This window comes from Amblyraja radiata, chromosome 20 (assembly GCF_010909765.2).
Source record: "Amblyraja radiata isolate CabotCenter1 chromosome 20, sAmbRad1.1.pri, whole genome shotgun sequence".
NCBI classification, from domain to species: Eukaryota; Metazoa; Chordata; class Chondrichthyes; order Rajiformes; family Rajidae; genus Amblyraja; species Amblyraja radiata.
The window spans coordinates 23,848,364-23,875,001 of record NC_045975.1 but is presented as its reverse complement, the minus strand read 5'-3'; the positions used below and the strand labels follow the sequence as shown (position 1 = coordinate 23,875,001).

Sequence of the window (26,638 nt, the reverse complement as noted above, 5' to 3'; positions counted from 1 at the left end):
TTGTTCTTCATGGAACTCTGTTTCTATGCTTCATGACCCTGTGCAATGTTTTCAAGCTTCAAGGTTATCATAAAGATTTTCATCCTAGTAGGAACTTGAGTGTTGTCAAGTTGCCTTGGATATTTAGAATGCAAAACATGTAGCTGATTTTTAATGGCCAAATGATTTTACATTTTTATTTACATGTATTTTACTAAACATTGTTGAATGTATTTTTAAATTAAATTTTCATTAACGATAGATTAAACCTTGGCAGTCATTGCCCTGAATAACCTTCCACATGGCACCCAGCGTCAATACCATAGTGTTGTTTTCTAGGTGGTTTCCCACATTGAAAAAAGGCACAGAAAGCAAATGGATGGTTTCCTACTGTTTATTAATCATAACTAGGACTTTTTCCACAAAAAAGAGTAAAATTTCAAAATATATAATCTCAGAAAGAAATACTCTACCATATACATAATATAGATGAAGTCATCTCATACAAAATAATTTACCTTCATGAAGTACATTAGCTACCAAACACAATAAAAATTACAATCTTTATCTATCAGTGTTGTTTGTTGAGGTACCATCTGCACAGTTAATCTGAAATGGATCAGATTACTGGGGGGGAAAGATAAAGAACAGTACAAGGAGACCGGATGAGGACTGAAGTTCAAAGACATCATCTACAAAGGCTGGCTGGAGACAGATACTATATCAATACTAACAGATAGATGTGCTTCTGTATTCAAATATTGCTCAAACTATGAACAAGTCTTATTTTATTTTTATTATGCTATAGGACTTCTTAAAAACTTGAATCAGAAGTCAACTAACAGAATAAAGCTCTGTCATTATCCCGATAAAGTACATCTGGCTTCAGCCAGACCAAACTGTTTTTTTTTCTATCAATATACCACTTGGCAGCTAAACCTATGCATCATGAATATCCTGTACAAAGTTGGCAAATGTTACATCGCAATTTGTGACAAAGAAGCCATTGCAGTCTCTTTAATTCATCTCTTACAAGAGCGTAAAGATGCCCAGTCCTTTTTTAAAGAAAGGACCAAAAAAAGCAATAAATTCAGGACTGCATCACCTTGCATTAAGATTAAACAGTCTGTACACAGATTTGTAAAAACCTAACCATATATTAATTTATATGAAACTTTGACTGCAGCCAAACTAGCATTCAATGTAAACATAAAATACATCTGTTTATGCTATCCATACCCTGATCACAAGGGATAGGATACTTGCCAAGATTATTTATCCACAAAAACTAAGGCTTATGTTTAAAGCTGAGATCCTTTTTTTGTTAACCATTATAGCCTAGTTCCAAATCTACCACAAATTGTATTGCACACCACTTTCTTCCCCACCCCTCTCCTCCTCCCCACAACACACTGACACAAGGGGAGCAAACTCAAACCTTTTGAAGACCCACCGTGCCTTAGTCAGGCAACATGTTTCTGTTTGCTTCCCATATTTACTGGCAGAAGTACAGTAGACACATTCTTTCAGCACCAACCGTTTCACAAAGAAAGTAGAAGTATACTTTCTACTTCTTCCTGGTTTTCTGTACATGGTTTGAAAGTGGCAAAGGGAATGTGGTCCACACCAGGGATTAGTCCCAGTTAGGGAGATGGCACTCTGTCGCAAGTTGACTTGCTGCAGTATTCATTGCTTGTTATTGTAATTATTACTCTTGGCGTTTACTTTACAAATCAGAATTCCTTTCCTCCCAAATATTTCCAAACATTGGATACACGCTTTGGTTTGGTTTTTGCTTTTAAATTGAGATTTTTTTTTTGCAAGCTGCTTTTTGTCATTAACTAAACCTGGACCAGCTCTACAGAATAGTACATTTGACCCTGACTGTTGTTGGGAGTCAGGAGGTGATATGGTGAAATCACTTGAGTCAAATAAACTTAATAAGTGTGACCCCCTACAGCCATATACTTATCTTTTTTTTCTCTCACAAAATCACATTTTAGATCAATTTCCCCTTTCTATTCACTTCCTAATTTTAGGCCAAGAATTTTGTTTGAAGATTAACCAAGTTGGATATCTGATCAGCACGGAAACAAGGAATGCTGGTTTACAATAAGAGACAGACACAAATGCTAGAGTAACTCAGTGGGTCAGGCAGCATCCCTGGAGAACGTGGTTAGGTCACGTTTCAGGTCAGGACCCTCTTCAGACCGAGAAAGGGTCTCGACCCAAACCGTCACCTATCCATGTTCTTCAGGGACGCTGCCTGACCTGCTGAGTTACTCCAGTACTTTGTGTCTGTCTTTGTTTGGATATCTGATCAGGTGGGGTGAAGGAGTTGGGTATATAGCTTCAGTGACCTGTGTTTTCTTTAATTAATGATTAATTCTTATGTCCTACAACAGCACAACAGGTCCTTAACGTACTTTGGGGAGTAATCCCACCTTTTAGATCTTTGTGTATTGTCACATTTTTGTGAATTCACTGGACACTTGTTCCGATCAATTTATAGCAGGGGGAAGAAAGGAGCTTTGGAAGAGTTTAGAGTTGGTCAATGAATTTGCTCCACTATTTGTCAATCAGAGAGACCCTATTGAAGTGAGGAGTCTAAGCAACATCTCCTGAGCCCGAATAATTCAACAGCATTCCACTGGCTGGTCTGACCAAAATGGGATTCAGCCAACTACAATAAATGAATTTCTGACTTTCCTTTAAACTTCAAGGTGTGTAGCAGGTCACACAACAGCTGTGATTTTCAGTAGCTTTGAAAGTAAGACTAGGCAAAAAACGGAACGTTAACCTGCAAAGAAAATGCAATATCTGGTTTATACAGCAAATGTTAACGGAACCAAGGATCCGTCCTTACATAGGGATAGAGAGTCACTTGTCAAACTGGTGATGGAGAATGAGGAGTAGAAATGACGTAATTTAAAAATCACACTATGCATCTTTGTTAAACTAGTGGCCTGGGAAATTTCATACAAATTCATTTGTATGCTGAAAATCAATTAGCACTGTATCACTCCATTGATGTTCAAGGTTCTAGCTAAACATCTGTATTTAAAAGGTTTACTGGAAATGTATCTAGCATATACTACAAAACAATTTGGCAGGGAACAAACAGCTAGAGAAACACACCTGAGACTAGTAAGTTGGCGTTTGATCTTTGTATTAGCATTGGGGGGTCACTTATCCCTGTTAAGGGGGTCTTTTCTCTCTATAAACAGTAGCCAAACTGTCTCCTCATTTGGGAATAAGAAAAGGCCTGGTTATTAAAAAAGACAATGTCCCTTGAAATCTGCCATTTTATATTGGGTGGAATTCCAAGAGATGTGTAGTGAAATGGGTTGTACAAAATGGCAAAGAATTATCACTTTATGATCAGCTCCTGTCTGACAAGGTCAAACTAACCAGCCCAAGGCAGAACATCTTCTAAACCTTATCCTCCTCACCGCTTGAGTGTGCTTTAACTAACTGCAAGAGAAGCAAATATCCCTAAATCTTAATCTAAATCAATTATTCAGGAGCTGTGAGATCATTCCCTGATCGAATGACAGTGACCCTGTTTGTAGAGGCATTGGTCAGTGTACACCTGGGGCGGACCAAGATATTTACAGTGTGGTCCTTCATTCTGGATGAAGTGTCAGCCACTACTCACCATCAAAGGAGGAGTGCTGGACTTATTTCAGATGAAGCATTAAACAGGACTTTTGATGTCCTTATCAGTGGGATGTAAAATATCCTATGGCATTATTAGAAGAGCAATATTAACTCAACCATTCTGTTTATCCCACAGTCAAGGATGCAGCCAAATCATCCATTTTATCCATAACTTGCTGTCCTGCATTTCCAAGATTACCACTACAGCCACTGCATTGTTAAAGTACTTCAGTAGCAGTAAAGCACTTTGGGGATCCTGAGGTCAAGAAAGAAGCTTGTATAAATACAAGTCTTTCTGCTTTTTTGTCTGAGCGACATTGTCAGCCAACACACAGTGGGCTGTGGGAGGTGTTGCTGTTGTCTGAGTTACTTGGATGGCATTCCTGCTTGTAGGTGATTATCTGGATTCACATTGGATGTGCAGTGCAGGGACAGATGATCCAAGCTCCCATTTATGCTCCACACAAGCATTATCTACCCTACATTATCCATCTCCACAGCACCGCCTTTTATTCCGTCATCCCGAGAATTTGTGAGGTTTTCTCTCAATTGCATTTTGTGCATATGGTGCCTAGGAAACACAACCTTGGCTAAGGTATTGAAATCTATTGGAAATAATCCTAGGTGTTACACTTTCAACTTTTCATCTGATCAAATCAAAATAATTTGCAAATATACCATAAATTAAATGCCCAATGGTTTGCTAAGATGACAAAACAAAATTGCTCGTGTCAGCTTGTGAGAAAGATGATACTTCTACTCCCAAATTGCACTAATCTTCATAAGTTCAAATCAAAAGAGATGTTGCAGGCATGTCCATGGTAATGATTGCTTATTTAAAAGCTGCTGGGATCAGTAGAGCCACATCTATACTCTTCTATATGCACAATGGAACCATTTTGAATTGCAGGGGGGTTATAAGAATGTAAGAAAATGACGAGGAAATGAAGAGGGCTAGGAGAAGGGGCCACAGGATGTATTCAGTCCCCACTCCCCCACGAGTCCTGTTACTGCGATGATTCACACCAAAACAATTCCATCCAGTGACTTGATCTTTATGTGAACACCATCTCATGGGACCAGCTAACCAAGCAGATATCTACAAACCTGGTCATTTAAGTGCCTGAAAGTCATTAATCCTACAAATAAAAATGGAAGGTTTTGTTGGCTACTGAAGAAAAAGAACATTATTTAAGTATGATTAACCCTCCACTAAAAAAATCTGGATAATTTTGTAGAATCAAAGTAAGTTTTCTTAAACATGTTTTGTGTGTCATTGAAACATAATTTTAGGAGAACTTAATACATAGAATAATTTCTTCAAAATACTGTTAAAATAGACATTGCGGAGTAGCCTCGAAGGGCCGAATGGCCTACTTCTGCCCATAAAAAAAGTTGCCTCGCACAACTCTTTTAAACGTTGCTCCTTTCACCTTAATGCTATGCTGTATCTCTAAAGTCTAAAGACATTGTGGGCTGAAGGGCCTGTTCATGTGCTGACAAAGTTCTATGAAATATCCAAACTCCACACAGGCAGCACCCAAGGTCAAGATCAAATTTGGATCTCTGGAGTTAAGAGAAAGTGACACCAACTTCCGTGGCAGCCTGCTGCTTAAATTGTGTTCCAAAATCAGGAATTTAAATCATCTTTATAATTTAATGTAGCCAAATGGTTTGGTTTATCATTATTGTCACATGTACTGAGATACAGTGAAAGACTTTGTTTTGTATGCAAGTCCTACCATGTTCACCAAATACGGATTAACTACATGCCAAATGGAGACCGGGCACTGTAATAAATAAAATGAACTTATTAGCTAAATTAATTCTGTTTAACATATAATCAACAGCATCAAAAAAAATGTAATATGACAAGTGAGCAACCTGAAAATATTGATTAAGAAAACGTAAACAATTAAAATGGCCATCATGCCTCTGAGGAATTCTTGCATCTCCTTGTAATCTTTAAAGCATGTTTGGCAGACAGTGAATGTTTGGTGAAGGTTTACTAATGGAAATATGCTCTTTGTAATGCTACCTAAAAAATGGAAGATTCTCGCATGATTTTAGGGTTTTCTCACCACATTATCAAATCATTAAAAGCAGTAAAAATCATTATTTATTCTCCTTAGAGTTGGGTCAGAGGGAACGGCTGTGAGGAGCGGGCGATAAGGGAAAGTTTGATAAACTCAGTATCCAGTGAGTCCAATATTGAAAAGGATTTTAATTAAATAATATTTTAATTATTTGAAATATGTTAGATTAGTGAATGCCTTAGATCCTGGTAGCGAACATCGTTTAAACTTAGTTTCCTAACACACAAAAGGATAGTAAAATGTTGGAAAAATCAACAGGACAACACATTAGAGATGTTACTCTAGCAGTTAAAATGTCAATTTGTTTACATGGATGAGAAGCTATACTAGTCAAATTGAGACATTATACATTTCAACAATGTTCCCACTTCATTTTTATCCTTGCTGAGGAGGTGAGATGTCTTGTCCTTTCACCATTGCACTTCCCTTAAGCTTTTGTAGAAATGACTCTTGTGAAAACAGAGAACTGCAGATGCTGGTTAAATCACAAAAGGACACAATGTGCTGGAGTAACTCAATGGGCCAGGCAGCATCTCTGAAGAACATGGATAGGTGACGATTCGGGTCGGGACCCTTCTTTTGAGTCCCTATCTATGTTCTCCAGAGATGCTGCCAGACCTGCTGAGTTACTCCAGCACTTTGTGTCCTTCAATGACTCGGTACTTTGCTCGGGTAATTTATTGTCACTTGGGGATTGGAGTGAGCAGAGAGGAGGGCCATTTGTAACATGGCCGTCCCAACTGTAACAATGGTTTTTGCTGACTGTGTAGCCCTTTGTCATTGCTCACTTTCTTGTGAATCTTCCTGATTCTTTTTCTTAATTTAACCCAGACCTTTGGTAATATTTATCAACAACTCCTCACAGTGCCCCTGAGTTTAATTTGCCTAGAAAAGAGGAAGAATGAAACCATTAGAATATCTCAGACAGGGGATGTGTTATTGCAAAGGCAAGCCAATCTAGAGCTGTTGTGTGTGCTTTCAGTTGTGTGGAGGACTAAAACCAAAATGCTGATTTTCATCTGAAGGGTGCATCTTAGCTTGCGAGGTGAAAATCAGAATGTTTTCACAGGTTCACCTGTTACTGTAGACTTCTGCTAAATATAAAATTAATACCACTCCATTGGGGATATGGGATTTCCTTCTTGAATTTTGCAAGTGAATGCTGTTCTGAGGAGCATTCATAAATAATTGGGGTACTTTGAATAAAGGCTTTAAAGGACTGGGATCAGAAACACCAAATGTTTACGCTCCCCACACTAAAGGGAGTACTAGCATTATGAAACCAAATCTCGACACATGTGATGCAAATGTAGAACTTCGATCGAGAGGAGTTGATTGGCAACAAAAGATCAAGAATCAATGAACGCACAATCACGTCCTTCATGCCTAATGTTCTCTCTGATAAATAAAACTAGATGTACAATCGGAAAACATACTCTTACCCAAGAGCGGAACTCACTATCAAAACATGGAGGGGACGGGGGACACAATTTTTTGGTGGCCACGCGCGCATGCGCTCACTCACACACGCGCGCGAGGCTTCGGAGGCTCAATCCAGCGCTAAAAGCGGAGATTTTAAAATCGGGATCACAAAAACTTGGGGGGAATGTCCCCCACCTCTCAAAACATGGGGGGGACGTATCCCCTATGGCCCCCCCCGGGTTTTCCGCCCCTGCTCTTACCTACCAATCTTCATAGAACCACAGCTTAAACAGTCATTTAATGGGATCAATATGGATTTAGGTGCATGATATAGGAACATATGGCTCAGAGTTAAATGCTGGCTCATCATCTCTCGATTCATATAAAGCCCGGACTGTTGGGAAGATGCTATCACTCACTTAACAAGAAGTGACTGCGGGTAGAACTATCCCTGTTCTAATTAACATGGGATCACGGCATAAATGGGCCATAATATGGGACATCGCCCTGGCAGCAACACAAGAAATACTCTGAGTGAATGTGTCTATATATTTCCACAGATGATGGCTATTTCTAGCAGATGTTATCAACATACTGTTCAGAACAGACTTGGTTTATCATTGGCTGATATTGCAAGAGATTTACTTGACAACTAACTGTACATGATCGCTCCCTTTGTTGGCCCAATATATCCCCGAAGCAAAAATAGATTTGGGGATTGAGACACAAGGAACTACAGATGTACTTTGCTAAGGATTTTTGAATTCTGTTTCTCTGCCTGAAATTCTACATTGTGGAGCACACATTGTAGAGTGGGAACAGGATGTGAAATGATCATGATTTTTATCTCAAGACCCCTGCCTGTTGGAAACATTGCTTTATTAGTAGATCTGTAAGAGTAGCTCAAAACCAACGGGAGCCTGTCACCTCTTTTCAAAAACATGCCTCAAATTGGCAACCAAAGTTGAATTCCAGATCCCGTCATAGAGTCATACAGCATTGAAACAGGCCATTCGGCCCAACTTTCCCATGCCAACCAAGATGCCCATCTGTACGAGTCCTACCTGTCCGCATTTGGTCCATAGCTTTCCTATCCATGCACCTGTCCAAATCTCTTTTCAATGCTGTTATAGTATCTGCTTCAAATACCTTCTCTGGCAGCTCCTTCCATACACCCGCACCACGCTCACTGCGCCACTTCAAATAATGCTCTATACTGCACTGAGATACCTACATTTTTTCTATGAAGTCTACGTTGCAGTTAACTATTCAGTGGCCCAGAACAAGATGCAATATCCGATTCTCTGATTGGAAAATTAGATCTTCAATTAACTTCTCAGTCTGATTGTGATAGAGACATGTAAATCAAGAGGAGGATAGGACAGGGATTTTGTTGTTCGTGTTGTTGTTAAGAACTCTGGATCTGTGCTCAGTGTCTATGCGGCACTGCCCCAACCCCAGCCTTTAGCCTTCATAAATTCATCCAAATAACCCAAATGAAGGAATTTTACTCACCACCAAATAATGTTGTTTTTCATGCACCTGATAATACAGAAGTGTCCAGAAAATGCATGGTGATCTACAATGTTACCTGATAGTACTTTTACAGGAATATCAATACAATATTTTACAATTGCTATCTGTCGCCTTTGGATTGGCAGGCAAATACTGTGTGCAACATTATAGATTTTCTGCATGGTAATCCTTTGGGATTTTTGTTTACCAGTACAGTAGCTCTATAAGGCCTGGATGAAGGAGAAGCAAGTTGAAATACTGTGTAAACCAGACATTGCCCACTTAAAAACCACCTCTAGAAACCCCAAATCCCTCCATTGAATTTTATTTTCATAACCAAATCTGTTCATTTTAAAAAGTGCAGAGAAAATAACCCACGCATTAAGGGCGTGGCTGAATATTCTTTTGTGTGCACCAAAACACACTTTATACAGTTACTGACACACAACACACACACAGAGACATACACAGATTTTAAATTCCTGTTTTCTCATGTTTCCTCACCCTCTAGGTTAATCAAGATAAATAAAAAAGTAGTCTTTAGAACCATAAGCATAAACGTCTGCACCAGAAAATTAAAATACCATCGTATTTTGGAAAAAAATGACACATAGTTTTTTTTTTCCAAAGCTATAAACTCGCTCACTACTGGAAGAACAATTTGCTTTTTTTTTGTCACCGGAAAAATTGAAACTAAAAGTCGAAGCCATGTGACTACTAGCCGCGAACACAGAATGAGTTGTATCGCGACCAAAAAATGCAAATTTCTTTTGTCGAGGGAGGAGGTTGGGGTGGAGGGTGCAGAGTGCTGGGTTGGAGATGGTCGTTGAAGCACAAGGTGGATATGACCTCTCGACTTAAAAAAATGTCCCTGGCAGCTCAATGCTATAAAGTCCATGGTGTATGGATTGGCTGCTGGACTCCCAGATTGATGGCTGAGTAATCCATGACGTTAGTCCAGGTGCTTCATTGTGCATACTTAAAATGCAAACTTCTTTGATTTGATGAAAAATCATGCCTTGAGTTGATGCCACTGAGCCACAGCGTGTCGTGGTCTCCCAACCATATCCTTCCAATGCTTGACCTCACCGGGACCGCTTTTCCAAGATAAGTAAATCTGTGGGCGATAAAAAGCAACCAGACAATTACACAATGTGCAAGGTCGTAGCCGTGTTTGCTTCAAATGTGATCCTTTTTTTCCAGAATTTTCCTCCCTTTTTGTTCCCACATGCATTGTACATGTGCAAGACATTGGTGAGGACATGTTGGTGTTCATTTTTGGTCACACTTTTATGGGAAAGATGTTGTTATGGGTGCATAAAAGATTTACGAGGATGTTGCCAGGACTCAGGGCCCGAGCTATAGGGAGACGTTGAGTAGGTGAGGACTTTATTCCTTGGAGCGCAGGAGGATGAGGGGTGATCTTGTAGAGGTGTATAAGATCATGTAAGGCATAGATGGGGTAAATGCAGAGTCTTTTACCCAGAGTAGGGGAATTAAGAACCAGAGGACATAGATTTAACGTGAGGAGAAAAAGATTTAATAGGAACTTGAGGGGTAACCTTTTGTGCACAAAGCATGGTGGGTGTATGGAATGAGCTGCCGGATGAGGTAGTTGAGCAGGTACTATCACAACATTTAAGAAATATTTAGACATGTACATGGATAGGACAGGTTAGGGGGTGCATGTAGAGGCTTCCGTGTAGACTGCACCTCGAATATCATTCACAGTTCTGGACTCCAGGCCTCAAGTAGAACATCCATTCTATAGAGGGTGTGAGATAAAGGTTCCCTAGATTGCTTCTGGACAGGGGTATTGCTATTTGAGGAGATAATAAGAAGACTGCAGTTATTTTTTCATAAGAATGAGGAGATACGTCTTGGATTATTGAGGGAGGAACACTGTGTTTAACGTTGGTTTGACTCCGTACCTTTCCAATAACATCATTTCTGCTCAGCCTGTCTTTATCCATCACAGTGATTATAATAGTTGTCTCCCTCAATATTTCTGTTGGTACGTCGAACATGAAAGACTCATTAAAGATGGGGTTTAAGCATCTCTTCAGCACAGCTGTTTTCTTCTTTTCCACTTTCTTGTCTTTGTACATGAGCCAAACTTTAACATAGGGATCTGTGAATAAAGAAGACCACAGAGCAATTAATTTAAATTACTTTTTACAGCTATGATCAATAATATGATAGTTGGATTGAGTACAAACATTCCTTCTTGTGATGGTGAAAAAGCAAGTAAATGCGAAAATGTTGCTTAGAAAATGTTTGCAAACAGGAACAGCCTGTGACCTCATAAATGTAATAGCAGCATCTAACGGCACTGGAGAAGACAAAGGGTATATTTCACAGACATTTGGGCCTCTGCTTAAGTTTAGCTGCGATTAATGAGAACATTATCTGTCGCCATTAACATTTCAACAGTTTAGCAGCTGTATGTTTGGACTATTGCCAGATTTAAATAACCACAACCACCAAGCAATTGTTCGGAAATCAGCAATTTTGTTCCCAATAAAAAACTATGAACAACAAAAGCTTAACTTTTATGGCCTAGTGAAATGTAAACTTCCTTCAGTGCCTCATCCAATGTCAAAGTCATTCAGCATAAAAACAGGTCCTTTGGCCCGATTCATCCATGCTGTCCGAGATGCCCCATTTAGTTTAGTTTTTAGTCTAGTTTAGAGATACAGCGTGGAAACAGGCCCTGTGATCCTGACTTTGGGTGCTGTGTTTGTGGAGTTGGCACGTTCTTACTGTGATGCTCGTGGCTTTCCTCCGGGTGCTCCGGTTTCCTCCCACATCCCAAAGACATGCGGGTGTGTGGGTTAATTGGCTTCTGAAAATAGTCCCTAGTGGATAGGAAGTGGATGCGAAAGTGGGATAACAAAGAACTGTGGGAGAGTCTAGGACAGAGGCCATAGGCTCAGAACAAAAATAGCGTACCTTTATAAAGGAGATGAGGAGGAATTTATTTAGTCAAAGAGTGGTGAATCTGTGGAGTTCATTGCCACAGAGGCTGTGGAGGCCAAGTCAATGGATATTTCTACGGTGGAGATTGATTGATTCTTGATTAGTATGGGTACAAGGGGTTATGGGGTGAAGGCAGGAGAATAGGGTAGAGAGGGAAAGATAGATCAGCCACGATTGAATTACAGAAAAGACTTGATGGGCCAAATGGTCTAATTCTACTCCTATAACATACAAGCTAGTGTGAATGACTGTTCGATGGACGGTATGGACTCGATGGGCTGAAGAGCCTGTTTCCACGCTGTATCTCTAAACTAATTATATTTTTCGAGGTCAGCAAACCTCATTTTCTCCGAGAAAGGATTGGCTTCCTGGAGTTCTTTTGCCAGCCTCCTGCATCAGTATTTCTGGTCTCAGTCTTCTTAAAGAAGAACAGGTCAAGAGTAGTGCTCAACTTACAAAAGAGTGAGCTCTATTGAATTTGTGCCCCGACACATTGGAGTAGAAGTTGGATTTTGCTGCAGCCATTTGACAAAGGATAAAAAGAAAAGCAATATTGTCCTTAGTTGGGGGACAACCACTCAATTCAAAGGCAACTGAAAGACTTCCAACTTAATTATTTTCAAATATCTCAGTGCTCTTTCCAGAGAGAATTAGATTCATCATCCCAATCGAAAATATGGTCTGTCCATTCCCTCCACAAATGGGGTGGAGGTGAATTGGACAGTACCCTAGTTTATTGAAGGATCATTCAGAAGCTTGATACCAGAGGGGAAGAAGTTGTTCCAGAGTCAGGTGGTGTGCGCTTCCAAGCCTCTGTTCCGTGACTTGTACCACAATATCCTATTGGATAGTGTGTCTTCTGAAACCTTGTTGGTGGATTTTGTGTAACCAATGCAACTCGATTACATTTTAAATGACTACAAAAGAGGGAACACCTGGTGACAATCCAAAGGTAGATTATTATTCTCTCTTCAAACTCAGTACATGACAATCAACAGGAATATTTCTGGACCTACCTGATGTACCCCCTATGTCCATGGCTTTCAGATTCCTTGCCTTAATTATGTTCACAGTGATAGTGTTGGTAGTAGGGTTGTAACACAATGACAAGAGAAGTTCCCCTCGACTTCCCTGTAATATAAATAGAAGAGGCAAATTATTCACATTTAGACTCACGCTTCAAAATAATTGTGAGACAAAAGCTATAAGAAAGTGATTAGAAATGCTTATCCGGGCTATAGCAAATTGGACTTTATTGGTGGCCATTGGACTATCTTTAATCGGACTTTACTGGACTTTATCTTGCATTAAACGTTATTCTCTTTATCATACATCTGTACACTGTGGTTACCTCAATTGTAATCATGTATAGTCTTTCCACTGACTGGGTAACACGCAACAAAAGCTTTCCACTGTACCTTGGTACACGTGACAATAAACTAAAATATTAGTGTAAAAGATAATGCATCCCTGCAGAATCAGGGAGAGTTTCTTCCCATCTGTTATCAGCCAACTGAACCATCCTATCAACAACTAAAGAGCGGTCCTGAGCTACTATCTACCTCATTGTGCCTTTTTTTTGTAAAGTAGCATCTGCAGTTCCTTGTTTCTAAATAATCATCTTGTTTTGGTTTTAGTACTCTTAGAATTGATAAAACATTTGCAATTCATCAAGGATTCAATAAAATAATGATTGATTATTGTTTATCAGTCATCAATTAGAGGAACCACAGTTTTCTCCAGGATATGTGACTTTTGTTCATTCTCCTCCCTCTTTGAATCTAACTCTGTTCCCAGCCCAAACCTACATGCTTACGTTAATTGGGGAGTGTTCAGACACAAAGTTCAAATAATGCATAGTCTGTGGAAAGGATGTTGGATTGTCTTCTTCAAATGAGATTGGACATGTTGCCAAAGGTGTGGTCAGTAATGCAAAACTCAAGTAAAATAATGTTTGATTATGTTATGAAAGGAGGGAACTTAATTTGTTTCCTGTGTACAGGTGCTAGGATTCATGCACATCTCAGCTATTGCAAAGGCAAATAGAGATTTGAGAAGCAGACATGGATCATGACATCTTTCAGCTAAAAATAATTGCACATTATCTCCATTCTGCACTTTGAAACTTGAACAGAATTCTTACTGTTGACAACTTTGCATTCAGTTCATGACAGGTGCTGAGCATCAATGTGAAGACAAGTTCAGTGAAGGCCCACGGAAAATATTTTTCTTGGCAATTCAAAGAGCAGTTAAATTTCACAGCCCATACATTTTTCTTTCCTAAACCCAAAACCTTGACAGAATGTTATTAATCATGCAGTAAGATGAAGATCTTTTATGCTTCCTGTCTAACCCAGTCAAGAATCTGCGTATTAATAATGTGTGCATGTCATGAGAAATGTAATGGGAAATACTTGTCACTTTGACAGTGTTTTCTAAGGCAATTAATGATGAATGGGTGTGACTTTTCATGTTAAATAATGCAAATTCTACAAAAAACTGTCCATTTGCTATATCAGATAATAAATCAAATGTAATTTAAATATGTAACTTCTTAATTATCTAACTTTTCGATTCATATTTTTAATTGAACGGTGAAAGTGCTTAAAGTCAAAAGCATGGATAAAAAATTGTTAAAAAATATAAGGCATTCACAATGTTGCAATCAATAGATTATTGTGACACAAAGGTCCTCTAACTTGTCTTTGCTTTACTTACAAGCACAAACCAAACAGCATTGATAAAGAGAATAAGGTTCAGTGCAAGATAAAGTCCAGTAAAGTCTGATTAAAGATAGTCTGAAGGTCTGCAATGAGGTGGATGTGAGGTCAGGACCACTTTCTAGTTGATGATAGATGGTTCAGTTGCCTGGGAAGGAACTATCCCTGAATCTGAAGGTGTGCATTTTCAAACTTTTGTATCTCTTGCCTGATGGGAGAGGGGAGAAGAGGGAATGACCGGGGTGAAAATCGACCTTGATTATGCTGGTGGTCTTGCTGAGTATAGATGGACTCAATGGAAGGAAGGTTGGTTTACGTGATGGTCTGGGCTGCATCCACAACTCTCTGCAATGATTTATATAAACTACGTAATATCAGAGCAAGATGCCCAAGAGGACTGGAAGGGAGACCTACAATCACTGTGGAAGATTTCATGCGACAGAAGAGATTCCCAATAAAACCTCCAGAGCTTAGGAATCGCTGCAACACCAACAGAGTCTGTTGAATCTATACAATCACGGGAGCAAACCCTGTACAAATACAAAGATAAAAGATAACTCAAAGCCCAGATAAAAGGTTAAACATATAAATGTATAAATATTATTATACCAGTTTCATTCTTATGGGAAGCAGTGTAGGATATGTGAATAGGAGTCTCGATTGTGTACGATGCATTTGGAAATGTGTGTGTGAGTGAAAATATGCTCGCTCTGAGAAGAAACTCAAATAAACCAGACGCAAATGTTCCAGATCGCCACTCCTCAGGTTATTGCTCTACACAGGGCATCGTCTCAGACTAAGAACTCTCAGCGGCACCTTCATTACAACCGCCCTCCAGTCACGTAAGCACTGTACGGCAATGGCCAGCAAAGAGGAACATCGAGTGCTACTTACACTTCCATCACTGCATGGCTTTAGTTCTTTCCAGAACGTCTGTGTCTGTGTCAAATCCACCTTGCTCAGCGGTAACGAAACCTCTCCGATCGGATCGTTCCGACTGAAACGATCGTAGTCGAGGACTTGGAGGTAGAGCACTCGCTGCACCACTTTCTCATAGGGGAAGCCTGAGGGTGAGAAACGTACCACCAGAGTGAGATACAGCAACACAATTCATGGCTGCCGTCGACATTTCACAAATACAGACAACCTCTGACTTACGCAATGAACGACTATGAAACCCGCAGTAACATATACACTTCTGTATTCAGTACCTAGTGTAATCAACGCAGTTTGTAACTTCCACAACATGGTACCAACACTCAAGATTACATCGGAAACAAGCCAGCAATGGTGGCGTTGCTTACCCAGTGGGCCGCATGCTGCCGAAAATACCTCAGACTGACACAGTTTATACTCTCCGTGAAAAGCTTTTGTTGCATGCTAACCAGTCAGTGGAAAAACTATAGATAATTCCTATCAAACCATCCACAGTGTACAGATACATAAGGGAATAACATTTAGGGCAAGATAAAGTTCAGTAAAGTCTGATTTAAAGATAGTCTGAGGGTCCCTAATGAGGTCGATAGTAGCTCAGGACCGCTCTCTAGTTGGTAATAGGATGGTTCAGTTGCCTGACAACAACTGGGAAGAAACTGTCACTGAATCTCGAGGTGTGTGTTTTCACACTTTGGAAGCATTTTGTAACAACTGCTTTTATAAATAGATTTCGGACATACCCTTCCTGTTGCTGGAAAAAGTATTTGTAACTGTGAAATAGTTATGGAGATGCAAGGAACTGCAGAGATTGCAATCTTGCATAGAACACAATGTGTTGGGAGTAATTCAATGGGTCAGACAGCATCTCTGGAGGACAGTCATTGGTTACAGACCAAAGATAGACACAAAAAGCTAGATTAACTCAGTGGGACAGGCAGCCTCTCTGGAGAGAAGGAATGGGTAATGTATCAGGTCGAAGAAGGGTCTCAACCCGAAACGTTACCTATTCCTTCTCTCCAGAGATGCTGCCTGTCCCGCTGAGTTACTCCAGCTTTTTGTGTCTATCTTCGGTTTAAACCAACATCTGCAGTCCCTTCCTATATGTTACAGTCAGACCCTTGTTCCCAGGGTGGAAATGTCCAACACCAAAGGGCAGAGCTTAAGGTGAGAGGAGAAAAGTTTAATGGGGATGTGCGGGGCAAGTTTTTTTTACATAGAAGGTGGCTGGATTGCCTGGGATGGTGGTGGAGGCAGATACGATAGTGACGTTTTAGAAGCTTTTAGATGGACACATGGATGGAGGGATATGGATCACGGAGCAGATGAGATCAGGTCAGCTAGGCGTCATGTTTGGCACAAACTTTGTGGGCCAAGGGGACCATTCCTGTGCTGTCCTGTTCTATGTTCTAGATAGGCAATGCTTCGGGTTGGGTCTCTTCTTCAGTCTGAAACATCACCTATTCACGTCTTCTTGAGATGCTGTGTGAAATGACCTGCTGAGTTACTCTTGGATATTGAGAAATAATAACATTTGCCAAAGAACTTTGTTGATTTTCTACATGCACTTTTGTTAATATTTCATCTCTATAGATGGCCGCCTGGAAAAAATGGGCAATGGTTTCAGATGTTCGCCACAGGAAACGGGTCGCCCTGTATTTTCAGCCTACTGGCATTTTGCTAAGGTTACTAAATGAAGGATAATGTAAAAGTGCATTACAAGAGCACTGCCTGGCTTTTGAAGAGGGATAGCTGAGTTCGGAATGAGAAAAGGCCACAACAAACCATTAAGAAGGTTGGAGATGCATGGCCACGTGAAATGGCAATGTCAAGGGGGCGATCACATGCGTGGGCTTTGGTGTTTATATATGGAGAGCGGGATTGAGGGAAGATAGATGGACAGTGAACTTAGGAGGAATGAGGAGTCGAAGAGGTGATTGAAGATCTGATGCTAGGAAGTCACCACACAGAAGTTGAAGAAGGTCGGGCAACGGTGAGAACTTGGTCAGAACAGAATAAAATGGCAGAGGAATTGGAGGCAGACTGATTGAGTGATGATAGCATGGATGGGGATAGTGGAGGGAGCTGCAGCTGAGAAGAAAGAATTCTTCAGGAATAATGAACCATCTCTCATTAACCGGGATTCTGTCTAAGTGTGATGTCAATGCAATCATTCAAAAATAAACTCTTGGATTGAAAGTGTAGGCTATGGACTAAGTATTGGTAAATGGGATAAATATAGATAGGTACTTGCTGGCAGTCATAGACATAATGGACCAAAAGGCCCATTGTAGAGCATTTGGCATTTTGTTGAATGTTCCAGTATCTGCAGTCTCTTGTGTAAACATACTGAACATTGAGCTGGAAGAGTGGTTGGTTCTTGCTTAATCAGTAGTTACATGTTCTAGAATGGAAAAAGATGAATAAATGTGTGTTGGAGATGGTATGGTGTGGATGTGATCAATTAATGCTCGTTTTTTAGGAATTGGCTGCTCCTCATCGTTACTTCAGTGAAGGGTTCTGGAGGAACTCAGTAGGTCATACAGCATCAATGGAGGGAATCGACAGATGATGTTTCAGATGATGTTATATCAGAAAAGATGAATGCCTGGGAAATAATCTGCATGCATTAGAGGCAAGAGTGGGCAAGCTAGGGGGTGCACTGTGATTCAGCAGTAGAGTTGCTGCCTTACAGCGCCAGAGATCCGGGTTCGATCCTGACTACGTGTGCTGTCTGTGCGGAGTTTGTAAGTTCTCACTGTGACCGCGTGGGTTTTCCCCAGTGCTCCGGTTTCCTCCCATATTCCAAAGACGTACAGGTTTACAGGTTAATTAGCTTCGGTAAAAATTGTAAATTGTCCCTAGTGTGTAGGATAGTGATAGTGTACGGGGTGATTGCTGCGTTTCCAGACTCAGTGGGCCAAAGGGCCTGTTTCCGCGCTGTATCTCAAAACTAAACTAAATTAAGAGTGACATTTTTTATATTTTGCAATTGCTGAGGCACAATATTACAAAGTACTATTTCTGTTGATCAGAGCTTGAGAACCTGGTGCAGCTAAATCCCAGTGCAGTGGTCATGTTTTGCCATTGGATGTCACTGCTGCGTTAGATTTGGAAGCCTTCTGGAGATGAAATAACAGCTGGAAGTTTCTCAAAACTACACTGAGTTTTGAAAGTGGAAATCCAGTTCCTGAGCCCCCTGTCTAACTCAGTTGCATATCATCCAACCCGCTGCTAGATTTACTGCCATCTTAAAAAGCCTACATTCCCACAAGTTCCTGATTCATATTGACCCATAAAAGACAATGGCATAATTCAACAGCCAACAATATTCAATTCAAAATGTAATTATTTACTTTTTGTCACAAATTAATCGAATCAAAGATGCCAACAGCATGAAAGCAGGTCATTCGGCCCACATTCCACATGGACCACTTGTTGACCTTCTGTACTAATCCTATCTCCAGCACTTGTCCATGGCTTTCTATGCCTAGGCAATTCAAGTGTTCCTTTAAACACTTCTTAAATACTGTCAGTGACCCAGTTTCAACCACTCTCTCGTTCAGTGCGTTCCAGCCACATTCTTCACCTCTGGGTGAAGAAGGTTCTCCCCACACTCCCTCTCAATCTGAATCAATGATCTGTCCTGGGTCCACCACATAGATCTAATCATGAAGAGAGCACACCATCGTCTCTACTTTCCCAGAAGTTTAAAGAGATTCAGTGTCACTGAATACTCTAACAAACTTACAAATGCTCTGACAAAAGTATTCGGACTAATTGTACCATGGCTTGGAACGGCAATTCCAATGCACAAGAATACAAGAGGTTGCAGAGCGTGGTGGACTCAGCCTGGTGTATCACAGGTACAGCTCTCCCCACATCAAAAATCTACATGAGGCACTGTCAGAAGAAGACAGCATCTATTATTAAGGATCCCCTCCAACCATGTAAGGCTATTTTTTCACTGCTACCATCGAGCAGGAGGTATAAAAGCCTGAATACCGCACCATCAGGTTTAAGAACAGTTACATTCCTACCACAATTAAATTCTTGAACCAACTTGCACAGCCCTGATTCTTCTCTTGGCAACGCAATACTATGGACCACTTTTTGCACAACAATGGATTTGTTTCCTAATTGAGTACGTTAGCATCAATACCTTGTTTTTTAGATGATCTCTCCCTCTGTCTTGTACAATTTATGTATAAATTAAGGTTTTGCGTTTCAACCGAGTCTATGTACCTAGGATGTTGCTGCAAACAAGATTTCATTAATCTTTATCGTGTATATGACAATAAATCTGACTTGACTTTCATCATTTTCTCCTAAGACCCAAAAACTGTCTTCATTTTAGCTAATACGAGGAAAGGTACACTGCACTCCACTCTATCTATACCCTCAATCATGTCCCCTCTTAATCTTCACTGTTCCACAGTAAACAAACCAAGTCTCTCCCATCTCTCCTCATAACTGAACTACTCCATCCCAGCCAATTGCCCAGTGAATATCATCCTGTGTCCAATGAGTATTGAAGCATCACTGTTAAAAATCACAATTTTCAAGCTTCTTAGCATTCAGCTGAGCTTAAATTCAATTACCTCATGTTATTTTCCAACGAAAATAGGACCAGTTATTTCATTACTTTCTCCAAAATGTGATTCACAAGTAACTGAGTCGTGCTGTCTTCCTGTGCCTGTATCCTCTCTTAAAGGAATAATCCTCAGATGATTTAGTGGCTGGAGCAACACGCTTACTCCACTTGGATCTCTCACTGCAACCATATAACCTTCTAACTTGCCTTGTATAGCTTTACAATACCACTTAAAACCTTGGGAAATGTTAAAACATAGGGCAGGACAAACACTACAATAACTACGTGGCGAGGATTTCACACCACGTTGTTTACATGAGATATAATTTTGCTGAGATGTGCAAATGCAAATGTAAATCTCACAGTGTCAAATCACTAGAAACTCCATAAATCTTCCTGCATATTGATTATAAATCCATATCGTGCACTTGAGCCCTCTGGTCATGTTGCACATCCTTATTTGCTCATAGGTAATGGTTTGGGTAGGATTAACTGACTTGATGTACAACTCACGCTCATCTCACATTGGGAACTAGGTCCAGATGCATTGGACCAAGTTAAACATTAAGTAATTCCATGTTCCGCCCAGGTCTTTATCATTCCGCCTCATAAATGGTTATAAACAAACAACAATGAATGATTTGAAGATAGACACAAAGTGCTGGAGTAACTCAGCGAGTCCGACAGCTGACTTTTTCTCTGGAGAAAAAGGATTGGTGACGTTTCTGAAAAACGGTCCCGCCCCTAAACATCACCCATCCTTTTTCTCCAGAGATGCTGCCTGACCAGCTGAGTTACTCCAGCATTTTGTGTCTGGAGTCAAAAATTTCAAATTCCTGGGCGTGCATATTTCCGAAGATCGTTCCTGGACCCAGCACACTGATGCAATTATAGATGCAATTATAAGGAAAGCACATCAGCGCCTCTACTCCCTTGGACGATTACGGAGATTCGGTATGTCAAAGAGGATTATCTTGAACTTCTACAGGTGCACAGTAGAGAGCATATTGACTGGTTGTATCATTGTCTGGCTCGACAACTTGAACGTCCGGGAGCAGAAAAGACTGCAAAAAGTTGTGAACACTGCCCAGTCCATTACCGGCCCTGACCTCCCCACCATCGAAGGGATTTATCGGAGTCGCTGCCTCAAAAAGGCAGCCAACATCATCAGAGACCCACACCATCCTGGCCTCACACTCATTTCACCACTGCCATCGGGAAGAAGCTACAGGAGCCTGAAAACTGTAATGTCCAGGTTCAGGAACAGCTTCTTCCCTACAGCCATCGGGCAATTAAACACTACAACCTCATAAAGGCGCTGAACTACAATAGACTATTATTATTATTGTTGCACTGTTTTGTTTGTTTTTTGAGTATGTATGTAAGTGTATATATATATATATATATATATATATGGGTATGTTGACAGTAAGTGTATATATACACACACTCAGCTTTTCTTTTTTCTCTCTTGTTTGTCATATCATACTATGTTTGCATGTTCTGTTGTGTTGCAGCAAGTAAAGGGCCTGTCCCACGAGCATGCGACTCTATGCGGCAAGCGCGACCTAACGTGGTCGCTTGAGCTGTACAGCCTCGCGGAGCCGGTCCCACTTCGATCGCCGGAGCCGTATGGAGTTGTGCGGAGTTGGTCCCGACATCGCGCGGAGCTCCGAAAAACTGACCGTGTTCAAAAATTCCGCGCGGCAATGGCCTGCCGGCCCGCAGCCGCCTCGACGGGCGTGCGCAGCGTCTTGACGGCGTACGCAGCGTCTTGATGCCGTACGTCACGCGCGAACTTCCCACGGACTTCGCTCGAACTTCACATCACTCACTCGACCTCCGCGCGGCCCCCGCTTCCGGTTTGGTCGTGCTCACCGTATGCAGGCGCATGCTGGTGGGACCGGCCCTGTACGGGGATCACTCGACTTCCGCGTGGCCTCCGCTTCCGGTTTGGTCGCGCTTGCCGCATGCAGGTCGCATGCTCATGGGACAGGCCCTTTAGTGTTTCAATGTTCTATCTGGGACCTATGACATTAAAACACTCTTGACTCTTGTCTATCTTCGGTATATACCAGCATCTGCAGTTCCTTTCAACAAAACAATGAATGGAGACATAACAGCAACACATATCCAGCAGTTAATCTCACCTTCAAAAAGAAATGTCTCGTTCCAATGTGGATTTAAATTCTTTCTTTTCACTTTCGTTTCCAATTTGTGTTTTTTGTCAGGGAGCAAGTAGATTTTAACAAACGGGTCGCTGGTACCACTGAAGTCCTTTGCTGGCAGCTCCACAGCTTTCAGTATTTTCACGGTGAAGGTAGATTCTTGGAAATTGTAGCCGACACTGAACTGAATCCGACCAAGGTTCTCACGTGAACTTCCCTCGTGGTCATCTTCAGAACAAGGCGACAACTAGAAAAGAGAAAACACAAATGGTCCTCAAAACTAATGGCTTAATAAATTCCTTTTTCATTTATAGAATCATGTTAGGTTTTATATTCCTGGTATGGTCTTGAAAGGTATTCATGTGAATCTGAATAAGATACTGAGAGTATATATTTAAATATAATCATAGAATCATACAGCATGGAAACAGGCCCTTCAGCCCAAGTTGCCCATGCCAACCAAGATGCCCCATCTACACTAGTCCCACCTGCATACATTTTGCCCATATCGCTCTAAACTTTTCCTATCCATGTACCTGTTCAAATGTCTTTTAAATGTTAGGATCGAACCCGGGTCTCTGGCACTGCAAGACAGCAACTCTACCGCTGCGCCACAGTGCCGCCCCAGTGACTTTCTTAATCATTTTTTTCCAATCCCAACCCATCAATCAAGTTTGATACAAATCTAGTAGTTTCATGGACACTGTCTGGATTCATTTGAAGCCTTATCTCTGGATCCATCCTTTAGATTGCTGGTCATTGTACTCAAGGACTATCACTTTTGTCTGACCACGGTTTTGTTGAGATAGAAACACACAAAAACTACAGGAAAAAGTCTGAAGTCAATTTTGGCACATTCAATCTTGAACTTATTGGATAAAAACATAGACGCCAATCTACAGTACAAAGATTCAATAGGAGAAGGGCCAACTTCAGTGGGATGAGTACAGATTTGGCTAAGGTAAACTTGAATCAAAACTTGAGAACAAAACTGTAATTGAACAAAAGGAGGCCTTGAAGGTGGAAATGTTTCAGCTAAAATCTATGTTCATTCTTATCAGCGAAAATATAGAGAAACTACCGCAGGCACTCTTAAAGACCAAATGAAGACAGAGTAAAACAGAGCATTTAGGACAAATATCATGTTGGTAACACAAGTGAGAACCAGACCACGCTCTAATTTCACTCCTGCATTGAGGAAAAGGTACTGGAGCCTAAAACCGTGACCTTCAGGTTAAAGAAAAAGCTTCTTCCCAACAACCATCGGTTTCCTGAACATTACAAATACTAATTAAACATTGAACAGCCTTGGTAGACTGCCTTGGCAGTCTGAAGAAGGGTTTCGGCCCGAAACTTTGCCTACTTCCTTCGCACCATAGATGCTGCCGCACCCGCTGAGTTTCTCCAGCAATTTTGTCTACCTTCGATTTTCCAGCATCTGAAGTTCCTTCTTGAACATTGAACTGCCTTGGCTGCACTAAGGACTCTGGGCTGTTTGCAATAATATTGTTTTTTTTACATTTATTCAATTATTTTGTTTATTATGTTATCTATGAATACCGTGTTCACAAACCTATTATACTGCCGCAAGTAAGAATTTAATTGTTCCATTATCGGTGTACATAACAATTAAACACTCTTGACGTGATTATATGTTGATTATACTTCTCAAGTTCACCTGTCCAGAAGTTTATACACTTGGAAGCAGCTACTGCCTCTGGATTTAAACCTGAGGGCGGACCCTCCTAGAGAGGAAAACTAGATGGGAGAAAGAACGGCATCGTGGCACAGCAGTAGAATTACGGCCATACAGCTCCAGAGACCCGGAATCGATCCTGACTATGGGTGCTCTCTGTGCAGAGTTTGTACACTCTCCCTGTGACCCCATGCGTTTTCTTTGGGTGCTTTGGTTTCCTTCCGCACTTCAAAGACGTACAGGTTTGTAGGTTAATTGGCTTCGGTAAAAATTGTAAATTGTCCTGATAGTGTAGGACAGTGCTAGTGTACGTGGTGATCACCGGTTGGCGTGAACTTGGTGGGCCGAAGGGCTTGTTTCCACACTGTATCTCTAAAGTCTAAAGTAAAGTCTAAATTAACTAATCAAGCGCACAAATTAAAAGATACATGTTAAGGCATGCTCTCGATCCTCCATATCATTTGAAAGCTTCCTCAATAAACCCGAAAGAGCTCTTGAGAATGTGGATAATTAATAGATAATTAACAAGTAATCAGTTTTGAATTGAAATGATTTTATACTAAATCTTATCTTCCCATACAATACTCTGGATGTAACACATTTAAGTCTTCTGCTCTCCTGGTGTGGTTACATTTCACATCAAAAATCTCCAGGAAAAGTTTTGGGGGAAAGATCCATGTAGATGAGCTAAGGGGCGGCACAGGATGGTAGAGTTGCTGCCTTACAAAGCCAGAGACCCAGGTTTGATTCTGACTACCGGATCTTGAATGTAAAAATACAATTAATTCTGCAACATTTATTTCCAATGACATTTTCAAGATTACGATCATACTTCAACCTTGATCCAACAACTATCAATGCTGTCGTTTTATGCTTCAACACAAGCAGATTGCTCCTTTAGTTAGAATCCATAAATCACTGTGCCTGAAGACATGCAAAGGACACTTTTGAGTACCATGAATGTTCAACCTGACGTCGTCCGCCTCTGTACAAGGACTACAAAAGGAAATGACAAGCGTTTCGTGATGGGCAAGTCAATAGTTCAAACATTTTTATCGCTGCAATATTCTACATTGTCCTCAAAACATACTTCAGCATGAAGAAAAAAATCACCAACGTGGGCGGATCTCATTCCATGAATTGGGGTATCCCAAAAACAAAGGCTGAGAATGAAATAAATGCCTTTCAGAATAAATAATAATGATGAGTGTATTCCAGCAGCATGTACATTGATTTCCCTTAATTTCAAGTAATCCTTGCATTCCCTCCATCCCCCCCTCCCCCACCTTAGTATTCCTACTAGTTTCACTGTTATTGTATCCCTTCGTTATCATCTCTTCCTCAGCCAACAATGGGCCATTATGGACTCTGCCCTTCCTTGGTCATCTTTTGCCGGTCCTGCTTTGTTCTGGCCTTTTCTTACCTCCAGTTCCCTCCCCTCTAGTTTCAGTCTGAATAAGGCTCCCAACCCAAAACAGCGACCATCCTTTTTCTCCAGAGATGCTGTCTGACCCACAGTTCCTCCAGCACTTTGTGTCTATTTTATGAATGTGATGAAATCATCTATTAATGCTCTGGGAGTAATGACAGAGTTGGCAAAGTTGTTGAACCTCCATCTTGGTGGAAATAAGGTACGTACTTTTGAATTCTATTAGAAGCAATTCTGAATCTTTAAGAAAAGTCTCTCTTGCATTCTTAAAGCACGTTAAACACTTTTCTAAAAAAATACAGGATTATTTTGAATTTCAATCACTGTTACATGAAGAAAGATAATATTAACATTGACTGCAACAATGTACAGATTTTAATATTAATATTAAGTATTAATAAGCGTCAATAGTTATGATATCGTGGCCATTACGGAGACATGGCTGCAAGGGGATCAGGACTGGGAGTTAAATATAGAGGGGTACTCGACAATTAGGAAAGATAGACAGGAAAGAAAGGGAGGAGGGGTGGCCCCTTTTAATAAGGGAGGGAATAACGGCAATAGAGAGGAAGGATATTGCGTTGAAGGATCAGGATAGTGAAACAGCTTGGGTACAGATAGAGAATAATAAGGGGAAAAAAACACTAGTGGGTGTAATTTATAGACCTCCAAATAGCTGTGACGCTGTTAGTCAGAACATAAATCTGCAAATAGTTGACGCATGTAAAAAGGGAACTGCTGTAATCATGGGGGACTTCAATTTTCATATTAATTGGGCAAACCAAACTGGGCAGGGTAGACTAGAGGAAGAGTTTATAGAATGTATTAGAGACGGGTTCCTAGAACAGTATGTCACAGAACCGACAAGGGGGGAGGCAATCTTGGATCTGGTCCTGTGTAATGAAGCAGGATTAATTTAAAATGTCATAGTTAGGGACTCGTTGGGAACAAGTGACCACAATATGGTCGAATTCCATATTCAAATAGAAGGGGAGCAGGTTGAAACTCAGGCTAGGGTGCTTAGTCTAAATAAGGGGGATTATGAAGGTATGAGGACTGAGCTGATCAAAGTTGACTGGGATAGCAGACTCAAGAATAAGACGGTACATGAGCAGTGGTGTACGTTTAAGGGTATACTGTATAACCTTCAAGAAAAATTTATTCCTATGAAGAAAAAAAGGGGTAAGGGTAAGAACAGTCAGCCATGGCTCAGTAAAACTATAAAGGATAGTATTCGGCTGAAGGCAAGGGCATATAAGGTAGCCAGAGATAGTGGGAGGGTAGAGGATTGGGAAGCATTTAAAGGTCAGCAAAAAATAACTAAGAGATTAATTAAGACGGGGAAAATAGACTATGAAAGGAATTTAGCGAACAACATAAAAACTAATAGTAAGAGTTTTTATAGCTATATAAAAAGAAAAAGGGTGGCTAAGGTGAACGTTGGTCC

The 26,638-nt window shown here is 40.7% G+C and overlaps 1 protein-coding gene across 2 annotated transcripts in view; it reads right to left on the bottom strand.

Annotated features, from left to right (window-relative positions):
* Positions 1 to 7,307: 7,307 nt before the first annotated feature.
* Positions 7,308 to 26,638, bottom strand: part of syt7 (synaptotagmin 7) — a 403,875-nt gene continuing 384,544 nt past the window's right edge. For both annotated transcript variants that reach the window (XM_033039047.1, XM_033039046.1), the window contains 5 exons: positions 22,049 to 22,313; positions 15,266 to 15,435; positions 12,668 to 12,782; positions 10,604 to 10,803; positions 7,308 to 9,789 (listed from right to left, as the gene is read on the bottom strand). In XM_033039047.1, the coding sequence (XP_032894938.1) occupies positions 9,685 to 9,789; positions 10,604 to 10,803; positions 12,668 to 12,782; positions 15,266 to 15,435; positions 22,049 to 22,313 (855 nt within the window). In that variant the 3' untranslated portion in view covers positions 7,308 to 9,684. The remainder of the gene's footprint in view (positions 9,790 to 10,603; positions 10,804 to 12,667; positions 12,783 to 15,265; positions 15,436 to 22,048; positions 22,314 to 26,638) is intronic.